The sequence below is a fragment of the Equus caballus genome, chromosome 9 (genome assembly GCF_041296265.1).
Source record: "Equus caballus isolate H_3958 breed thoroughbred chromosome 9, TB-T2T, whole genome shotgun sequence".
NCBI lineage: Eukaryota > Metazoa > Chordata > Mammalia > Perissodactyla > Equidae > Equus > Equus caballus.
The window spans coordinates 31,043,603-31,053,921 of NC_091692.1; the positions used below are offsets into that span (position 1 = coordinate 31,043,603).

General features: G+C 45.1%; 1 protein-coding gene across 3 annotated transcripts; it reads right to left on the reverse strand.

Annotated features, from left to right (window-relative positions):
* Positions 1-416: 416 nt before the first annotated feature.
* NPBWR1 (neuropeptides B and W receptor 1) lies at positions 417-10,026 on the reverse strand. 3 transcript variants are annotated; one of them, XR_011421598.1, is made up of 2 exons: positions 6,180-10,026; positions 417-3,999 (listed from the first exon to the last, which is right to left on the reverse strand). XR_011421598.1 is itself a non-coding variant. In XM_070222261.1 (2 exons), exon 2 carries the CDS (start codon positions 7,537-7,539, stop codon positions 6,511-6,513), a length of 1,029 nt encoding a protein of 342 aa, XP_070078362.1. In that variant the 5' UTR covers positions 7,540-7,700; positions 8,045-8,244; the 3' UTR covers positions 417-6,510. The 3 variants fall into 3 exon arrangements, 2 of the variants coding, with proteins under 2 accessions (XP_070078362.1, XP_070078363.1); XM_070222261.1 differs by having other exon boundaries at positions 417-7,700; positions 8,045-8,244; XM_070222262.1 differs by having other exon boundaries at positions 417-7,700; positions 7,957-8,216.
* Between the last annotated feature and the right edge of the window lie 293 nt (positions 10,027-10,319).

Sequence of the window (10,319 nt, forward strand, 5' to 3'; positions counted from 1 at the left end):
ACCAACTCCATCCAATCTGACTTGCCTCCAAAGCGCCTCAGAAAGACCACCTCACCCACGGGAAGGGGGAGTAATCCGTAAGGCTACACACAGGGAGGCCGAAGGGAAGTTTGTATAAGAAGTGCATAGACTGCCAAGCCTGACCCATACAGCTGGGTGACCCTCCTCCCTACTCCTGTGGGAACGGAAGTTCATGCCCAGGAGACGCTGGACCCAGAGATGTGCAGGACACAAGGAACCAGGCACTGGAGAAGCCAGGAGCCAAGTGTTGGAAGGAAAATAAGGAGAGAAAGTAAAAGTCTGAAAACAGAATGAATGAGAGACCCCTCGAATACAACCAGCTTTCAAAAGTGCTAACAGACCCCCCAAATCCTCTTAATTATAATGTTTAAAATTAATGAATTAAAACATTGAGGTTTTATAATAGAGGCTTTATAATTTAGCAATAAGAAGGTAAATCCTAGAATAAACAACTAACGCAGCTCTAAGAGAGACTCAGGGCTGGAAGGACGAGGCAGGGAGCTGCTGCTTATAAGGCTTTTAGTACAATCAGAGTTTTAAAGTTTAAATCACGCTTACATATTATTTTGATAAACATAAAACTACTTCAAACAAAAATTGAACATGCATCGGGCTCAAAATTTTTAAATGACATTTCAAAGAACTGAATGGGTTATTGTTTTTAATACTATTCCTGAAAAATTCAACAGAAAGTTAGGTAAATGTATTCCTCCTTCCAAGTGGAAGCATAAAACTCACAAGAAATCTCATTATTTAACATACCTTGTACATTTAAAATACATTTTCATTTTAAATAAATATGTTTAAAGGTATACTATAAATTTTTTAAAATAATTTTATTGGGATTACAATGGTTTATAACTTTGCGTAATTTCGAGTGTACGTTATTGTTTATCAATTCCTAAATACTCTTCATTGTGCTTGCCCCCAGTAGGCTAATTTTTATCCATCACCATACATATGTGCCCCCTTGTCCCTTTCGCCTAGCCCCAACCCCCTTCCCCTCTGGTAACCACTAATCTGTTCTCTTTGTACACGTATTTGTTATCTTCCACATGTGAGTGAAATCATGCAGCATGTGTCTTTCTGTTCTCCGGCTTATTTTGTTTAACATCACACCCTCCAGGTCCATCCCTGTTATTGCAAATGGGACAATTTTGTCCTTTTTTATGGCTGAGTAGGGTATACAATAAATTTTAACCATAATGACAAATGGTAATAATAAAGTCAAGATGCAATTTCTTCAGGAAGGGTGTGAGAAACTCTCTTCTAACTAGGATCCCTGGAGTTTCTGTGTAAAGAGAACAAATGAAAATGCAGCACTAGAAGCGGCAGTTATATTGAGAGGCAGGAGCTACAGGTTTCAAAACAACGTCAATGTCATGTAGGAGGCTAGGGATAATATACTAGGTACTTTAACAGGTGTAAATATTTACATCTTTTCTAATTTGATTGCTTCATTCATATCACCTATACTGAATGGGGCTTGTCTTTTCTCATCTACCAGATAATTCACCTCTGTCTAAAGTAAATTAACTCGTCAAATGGAGGAACCATTTAAAATATCCATTTTGTTGTTACTATTCAGTATCCAGAAATGGGAAGTCTCTCACCTTTGGGAACACTAATTGTCTCTCCTACGTTGTTGACTAAACACAATTCGATAGTGAAATTCCACCCACTCTCTCCGTGGTGTGCAGTGGCCTGGGTAGTGCAGTCATTGGCTCATCCTCAGGACACTTCTTCTGGTCACACAGTCTTTGTTAGCGGATCCAGATTTCACAGAAAGATGCTAAGCTGACTCACCAGGTCGTCGTGGTTCACTGAGGAGTCTGGTTCCTGTGCAGGACTGCACTTCAGGCATTTGTAGGGCATGCAATCTACTCTCACTGCCAAGAAGTATTTGTCAAAAGAGAAATCCTGAGCCTGGCCCCAGGGCCAAGTGGTTAAAGTTCCATGCACTCTGCTACAGCAGCCCGGGTTTGTGGGTTTGAATCCCAGACACAGACCTATTCCACTCACAACCACGCTGTGGAGGTGTCCCACATGCAAACAAACAAACAAAACATGGAGGGAGATTGGCACAGATGTTAGCTCAGGGCTAATCTTCCTCAAGAAAAAAAAAAAGTCTTGTGGGAAGCATGCAGTTCATCCATTTTAACAGTTTCTCAGAGATGTCATTTTAAGTTTCTTTTCCCTTTATCTTTTTTCTTTTAATTGATATAATATGATGTCTTCAAGTAACCTTATGAGATATGGTGAAAATAAATAAATGTACCTTGGCCTAAATTCAAGGACAGTGTTATCCATTGCAAAATTCTGTTCTATATAAATAGAGGTGCCACTAACAACCTATTCTTCACCACTGGTGCACCCTGCAGCACAACTCCATATGCACAAAGCATGCAGATCACAACGTACCTGGGCCTTTTGCAGTTGAGCTGTGACTGCTGCCAGCCTTAGTCAAGGAATCTTTACTCCTACCTAACCTTTAACAACGCCATACACTTTCAAGACTCTGAGTTAGGATTGACGTTTTACTATTAAATCTTATCTTTTCTTTGTATCATGTGATGTAATAGTGGGTATATCTTACTTAATGCATTAAACATTTCAAAGACATCAATGTTTTCTATGATCTAATAATTCCATATTATACATTGCAACCAATCTCATCTCTGCTGGACTAGGATGAGACAATGCCCAGAAGAGGAAGCGGATGGCCCTGACTGGTCCTGATGGGTCCCTGTAGGCCTGGCTAAATGGACTCACCTCCTTGTATATCACTTTCTCTGTATATAAAATGGGGACAAAAGTGCCTGACCCAAAGCTGTCCCAATAAGAGACCACTATATGACGCATTCTCTGCCCTCTGCGTTTGTATGGATAACCGTAGGTGATGGCCATCCACGGCAGGATGTTGTCTATGGTTGTTTTCCCAGCTTTTTGCTGAGGAAAGGAGAGTTTTCAATAAGTGGGACGGTTCTTCTGGAGAGATCCTCTACCTTGCACATGTGTGAGCCATGTCTGTGCTTTCTGTCAGCTGGAATAGTAATGTGCGTGCTAACAATTTAAGCAGTTTCTCTTCCCATCTCAATCTCCACACAAGCTGCTCAAATATTGAAGAAACGAGGTTTGCAATTATATGATAAAAACTTATCATTCTATTTCTGCTCAGCATATGTTAAGAGTTTTTGTGCTAATCAGCAATTATACATCATTTTCACAACCAACCAAAACAAAGGGGGTAGCAGATTTCATTCTTAATCTTGTCCTGTCAAATACTTCTATTTACTCACTGCTTATCTATTAGATATCTTTTCTATGAAGGCAATATTTAAAAAATTAATATTGCATAAATACTAAGGTGATTGAATTATGGATCCCATGTTCTCGGGCAATAGAACATTCACTTATCACATAGAATGTTTCAGCTTTTATTTTAAACTAAGTTTCTCTCAATGTGGACTAGCAGAGTTTCTGCATTGCTCAAGAGGAAGCCTAAACACATACAGTACATAACTTTACTAAGTTAACTAAAACCAATTAGGCTAAGTTAACTAAAACCATTTAAATATCAGAAGTGGTATAACCAAACAACATAGTTTACAAAAAGACTGCAAGAATTCAAAACAGAGTTAAAACCTTTGCAACACAATGACAGAAATAAATTTTGCTTTTACATGGATACTTGCATACTTATTCTACCTGGTACCTAAGACATAAAAAAGAAGTCTAAGACACATAATCTGGACTTCCACAGGCTAAGATGAAGGCAACAACCTACAAATAATGATACAACAGTTTGTCCAATGATCTAGAAAGCCAAGGGGAAACTGAACTACTGAGTCCTATTTAATGTCATACACACCATACTTGGATGCCAATCCATGCCTCACTGCGGACAGTACAGAGACGTCAGTCCATATGCTTTTCCAGCAGTCATATCCATTGATTCCAGGACTGCTCCAGGTACATCTGTGGCAGGGATGAAGCAGTGGACGGATGGATCACTTGGCTGTCCCCTAGTTGTGTCCAGAAGATGTCAAAGTACAGTTACTGAGTTTATGAAGACAGATGAGGTTTCAAATCCAGGTGATTGCACCTGGTTGTGTTTGTGGCCAAATGTCCACTTTACCCTTTGTCCATCACCTTAAATGATGTGGCAGTTACTCTAAGCTTAAATCTTTAATCTTAAAAAATTACAGAAGATTCACAAAAGAATTTTGTGAGTCATAAGAGAAAATCAATAAAATGTTTCCAAGAAATTTGAAAGATACTACAATGAATTCCAAGAGGCCTCTGAAGCCTGCTAGCAGAGGACTATTCAAATACCATGATACCCATCATCCAAAATGCATTGGACGTGAAAAGTTATATTTTGAACAATTTTCTATTATTGGTCGCCCAATGTAGAAGGTTTCTAAATGTACATTTTCTAAACTGATAGCTGTGAATTATCTCGTTGCTCTTAACAACTCTGAGAGCTAAGGTAGCAATTCTCATTCACCAAAATTGGAATGGGGATTTGCTTCCCCTCACCCAAGGGAGAGTTTTTCCCTTCCACATATTTTTTAAAGGTATTTTGAACTTAAATAATTGAGAAATTGATTAATGCCCAGCAAACTAAGTAAACAAAACCTACTGGCAACACTCACACTCTTTCTCACACTTAACACGGAGTCATAGAAAACAAATATTTTCAGAAATTTTCACTCTTGTTTGGAATTCTTTCCAAAGAAAAAGTACCTTTTAAAAAACTGTAATCAATGACCATAGTCTGTTTAAGGCTCTGCCCTCGTGTCTGAGGTGTAACTCAGATGGTTGGGCAAACCCAAGTGTCAGTCCTCTCTCTTAATCCACTTTTGTCTCCCATAAGTAGAGATAAAATAAACGTAGGGTGCTGGCCAGTCTGCCTCGTGATTCCACAACCAGCTATTTACCAGGTTCACCTGACCACCAGGTGTTGTCTGGGACTAAGGAATAAAGCATAGGTAACCCATTGCTCCCTGTAGAGGGAAATATGAGGGCGTCAGTCATTTCAGCTTTCTGGCTCTCCCTAAGATGAAAGGGATGAATAGCACGACGAGAAAGGGAACAAAGGAATGGATACATATTTCTTTTTAAATCTCATCCGCTCCTCATACAAACTTGTGAGATTGAGATGTATATATTTATATAGTTCTCAGTTGCGAAAAACAATACACAAAGAATGGCAACGAACTGATTTAAGTATGAGAGGTCAAAGGGGACAAAGGGGCGTAGGGGCAATGAAGTCTTTTATGCAAAGAAGCCATGACTAGTAACCAACAGGTGTAAAGAGCAGTTTGGCCCAGGAGCTCAACTGCAAACACAGCTTTTTCAGGACGCTCAGCACTGGGCAGCTGGCTCCGCAAGGGGGCGCCGCAACCGCGCGCCTGGGCAACTCCCGGGTCCTAGCGCTTCCTGGGCCGGGCGAGCCGGGTCCCCGCAGAGCCGAACAGACGCTGAGAATTTTCAGGTGTGAGCAGGGTAGAAAAGTGGAAAGGTAAGGCAAGAAGAGGCTGGGACAGGAAGGGGGAATTATCACTATTATCACTCTTGTAGGCAGTCACAGCCAAGCTCTAGCCTCCTTCACCCAAACCCCACGCCTGCACTAGGCGCGCGCTCGCTCGCTCGCTCGCTCGCTCGCTCTCTTTTTCCCCCTCTCTCTCTCCCCCTGTCTCTCTCCCTCTCTTCCTACCTCCCTCTCTCACTCACTCACTCTCTCTTACTCTGCCGGGCCACCCCGAGTTCTTCAGTTTTCCTCTGTCCAAGTGCGGACGGGCGGCCTCGTCAGCCACACCCGCGCGCTCCCCTGGACCCGGCGCACCTCGGAGGGGTGGGCGCGGAACGCACACGCCTTGCCCTTTTTCTCCAGTGGTTACAGCTCGAGGAGGACTAGGGTACTGGGCCAGGCTGTTCGCCAGCTTGAGCGAAAACACAGACTCGCTGCTGGAAAGCGAAGAAGTGCAGAGGCGAGCGCGGAGGCGCCCGCGGCATCCTTGGGCATCTCCCCTCGTTAGCGCCGAGGCTCCCCCTAGAGCCTGGGTTGCGGACGGCTCGGGCTGGAGTGGGGAAACGGGAACCGAAAAGCGTTCCCAGCAGTACTGCCCCCCTCTTCTCCCCTTACTCCCCACCTGTGTCAAGTTCGGCGGTCGACTCGGTGACTTTGGCATTAGGGAGGGGTCAGTGTGCCTTCTCAGCTGCAAGGGTCCTCACACTTGGTGTGCTCCTGCATCACCCGGGGGGCTTGGCAAATTCAAATTGCAGATGCAGCCACAGCCCGATCAATCAGTAGGTCTGAGGCGGCGCCCAAGTATCTGCATCTCTAGCAAGTTTCGGCGGCGGGGGTGGGGGTGGGGGGGGACTGCCCGTGAAACACAGAACCTGAGCGCCGCCGGCACCAGCTCCTGCTGCGCCGGCCGGGGCTAGCGGCGCCAGGGTGGGGAAGCAGGGCGTGCAGGGTGCTCAGGCGGCGGCGCGGCACGCCAGCAGCTGGCGGAGGCTCCTGCGGAAGCTGTCGTCCAGGAAGGCGTAGAGGAAGGGGTTGAGGCAGCTGTTGGCGTAGCTGAGGCTGGTGATAAAGTAGGAGACCGCGATGACAGCCGGCGTCTGCGGGAGGTCGGTGGTGAGCGCCACCACGGTGCTCAGGTGGTAGGGCGTCCAGCAGAGGAGGCACACGACCAGGATCGCCACCACCAAGAGTGTCACCCGCTTCTTAGCGCGGTCCAGGGCCTTGGCGTGACTGTCGAGGCGTATGGCGCGCAGCCGGCACAGCAAGGTGGTGTAGAGCACACAAATGGTGGACACTGGGATGGCGAAGCCGAGCACAAGCGAGTAGAGGCGGCTTGCCCGCCACCAGAAGGCCTCGGGCTGCGGGAAGACCAGCACGCACTGGCGCCGGCCTTGCTCGTCGTCGAGCCCGGCGAAGACCGCGAAAGGCAGCACGACCAGCGTCACGAGGCCCCACACCGCCAGGCTCACCGCGCGCGCGGCGCCGTAGGTGCGGCCGGCCACCCGGCGCGACTCCGCGGTGGCCAGCACTACCAGGTAGCGGTCGGCGCTCATGACCGTGAGGAAGTAGAGGCTGGAGAAGGTGTTGTACTGGTCGATGGCCACGATGAGCTTGCACATGAGCTCCCCGAAGGGCCACTGCTGCAGCAAGAAGTCAGCGATATTGATGGGCAGCACGAGCGTGAAGAGCTCGTCGGCGATAGCCAGGTTGAGGACAAACATGTTAGTGACACTCTTCATGCGGGGCGCCCGCAGCAGCACGTACAGCACGGCCGAGTTGCCAGCCAGCCCCACGGCGCAGATCACAGAGTAGACTACTGGCACGGCCACGGCCAGCGGCAGCGGCGGCGGCGGCGGCGGCGGCGGCGGCAGGCTCGACGCGTTGGGGCAGCCCAGAGCAATGCCGGCGCACGACACGTTGGAGAGCTCCGGCTCCGAGGACGTCGCGTTGTGCATCTCAGCGAGGGCAGCGGGGAGGGCCATCCCCTTTCCTCGACCGCCGCCCTGCCAGGCTCTGCGGTCTCGAAGCCCGAGTGCGCGCGGACCCGCGTCAAGGCGCTCCCGGCCGTGCTCCAAGCCCTACCCTGGCCTTTTCGGGGGAAGCACCGCCCTCTAAGCCCACCGTCGCCGCGGACTCCGAGGGACTGCAAAGCCGAATTGAAAGCACAGGTTAGATTCGTCGACGTGCAGCTTTAGGGAGAGCTGCGATTCCGAGGGGAGCGGGAGGGAGCGCGGCACCCCAAACCTGCCCCACGTGATCGCTCTCTGCTACTTGTTGAAATTTTATTCTGACTAGTTGAATACATCAAACGAAGTCCTAGAGAAGAGTTCTTACCCTTTATAAGAAAAATACAAACCCATCTCCCCTGCTTTAAGATACCGCTGGCCCACTCGAGTCACCTCGGCGAATTGTGCAGTGGCAAGTTCCGTCTCCCCGGGTGTCCTGCGCCCTCGGTAACAGCAGGCTCAACAGCAATCTCTACCTTACCTGGCTGGCCCAGGGACAGGGTCTGCATTTTCTGCCGGCTGCGGGGGAGCCTGCGGCGCCAGACAGCTGGGTGCCCACCTCCCCGCTTCTGCCGGGAGGCGGCAGCTTGTGCATCCTATGTCCCGGGCGTGCGCCTGGAAGCTTAGAGATGGCGCAGCTGCAACTGCGCCCGGCCGACAGGACTGCCGCCCCCCACCCCCGCCTCCACCCCCACTGCAAGTGAAACAGCCGTGGAACAGAGAACAGCATTACTCAGAAATTAAGGAATTCTTTTCTTCCTTCCAGTAGCGTAACCTCACTCTATTCGAATTAATAAAAAGCTCTCCTGTTAAGAATTAAATTTAAGAAAAACAAAGTTACGATGTTACTGGTTTATTTTAAAAGAACAATGCAGTTGAAACTCCCGTTTCATTTTTAAAACACCATACCCCAAATGTAGTTTTATTTTAAATTTTAATTTAATGTAATGAAATTTTAAGTCACATTCATCCTACATTGCTATACAAAGGGAAAAAGTGAATGCAATTTTAAAATGCAAATCATTCGTTGTCTAATACTCTGGTCTTCACAAAGTTACAAGATTGTTAGTAACAAGTAATGGTCGACAGTTTGAGATACTTTAGGCTTTCTAAAAATATATGTGTGTGATGACTTTATTAACAAAGACAAACTGCTTCTGAAAGCCTTTAGGGTGCCATGATTTAATGTGTGTTTCATAAAATGTTGCAAGTTGTTCAACACACTGTCCTGGTTCTCGCAATCACGTTTCTGCTCTCGCTCTAGAGAGAACTCTGCAGTCGCAGCCGAGTGGCCCAGTGAGGCAGAGCAGGGGCTGACCTGGGCTCCAGTGTCGCCCTCTCAGTGAGGCTTGAGGTCTTCCTCTACAAAGGGCAAGCACCCTAGGCACATTCCCTTGAAGGATTGAGTGAAATAAACTAAATATTAGTTCTCTCCAATAACTATTTTCTTCCTCCATCTTCCCTTTGAGAGTCAGCAAATTAAAACACAGGATTCTATCCTGCTACCTTCTAATAAATTTCCCATCCACAAGAGCAGTCAAAAGCCCAAATAAAGTTCATTTTTGGTCCCTTATGATGCATTCTTAGAGGAGAAGGCCTGAGATACTGAGAAAGAGACTGGAATTAGCCAGTGGAAGAAGCCTTTAGGGGCAGAAAGACAAATGCTTTCCTTTACTCACTCACTTCTCTTTACTAGGATGTACATAAAGCTGGCTCCCCTGCAGTTTCCTGCTTTGTATGAAGAAAATGACAGGAAAGTCTTAGGCTATGTCCATGAGAAAAAATATGTGAGAAGACACCATATAATGTCAGGTGAAACAAAAAAGAAAAATTACATATATATGTGTGTGTATATATAATACATATATATAGTATAATGTATATAATACACACATATATAAATACGCATACATCTGTGTGTATGTGTATACATATATTTGTATACAGTTGCTTTATTTTCAAACATTTGGAGATTCTCTAGATTTTTAATTATTGATTTCTAGCTTAATTATACTGTGGACAGAGAACATACTCAATATGATTTCAACCCATTACCATTTGTTATATTGCTCAGTGTATAGTCATTTTTCTAATTACTTCATGTATACTTGAAAAAAATGTGTGTTCTGCATTTATTGAGAGCAAAACTATATATGTCAACTAATCAAATGTATTATTTTGTTAAATCTTCTCTCCATTAGTATTTTTATCTGATTAGTTTTATCAGTTAGAGAGCTATGTTAAAAAATATCAGTCAATGATTGTGGATTTCCCTAATTATCCTTTTAATTCTGTCAACTTTACTACATAATTTGGTCCTATTTTGTTAGGTGCATAGAAATTTCAGATTGTTACGTTTTCCTGTGAATATCCTCCTTGAACTGGGTTACTACTTCTTGCTGTGTGTAGTCTCCTTTGTTTGATATTATTACAGCTACACTAATTGTATTTCTCTTAGTATTATGGTGGAATATTCTTTCTTAACTTCTTTTACTTTAAGCCTTTCTGTGTCCTTATATTTAAAATATGTCACATGTAAGCATTATAAGGTTTTTTTAATCCAGCCTGACAATATTTGTCTTGGGAGTATTTCGTTCATAATATATAATGGTTGTAGGTAATATTAGTTATAGTTATAGATAATATTAGGGTATACTTACTGTATTACCTTTTGCTTTCTATTTCTCCTTTCTCCTTTATGTCCCTTTTTTCCTTTCTTACATTCTTTTGGATTAAAATTAATTATTTATTGTTCA

Excerpts from the sequence above, each read along its gene's own strand:
- NPBWR1 (XM_070222261.1), bottom strand. The coding sequence starts at position 7,539 with ATGGCCCTCCCCGCTGCCCTCGCTGAGATGCACAACGCGACGTCCTCG.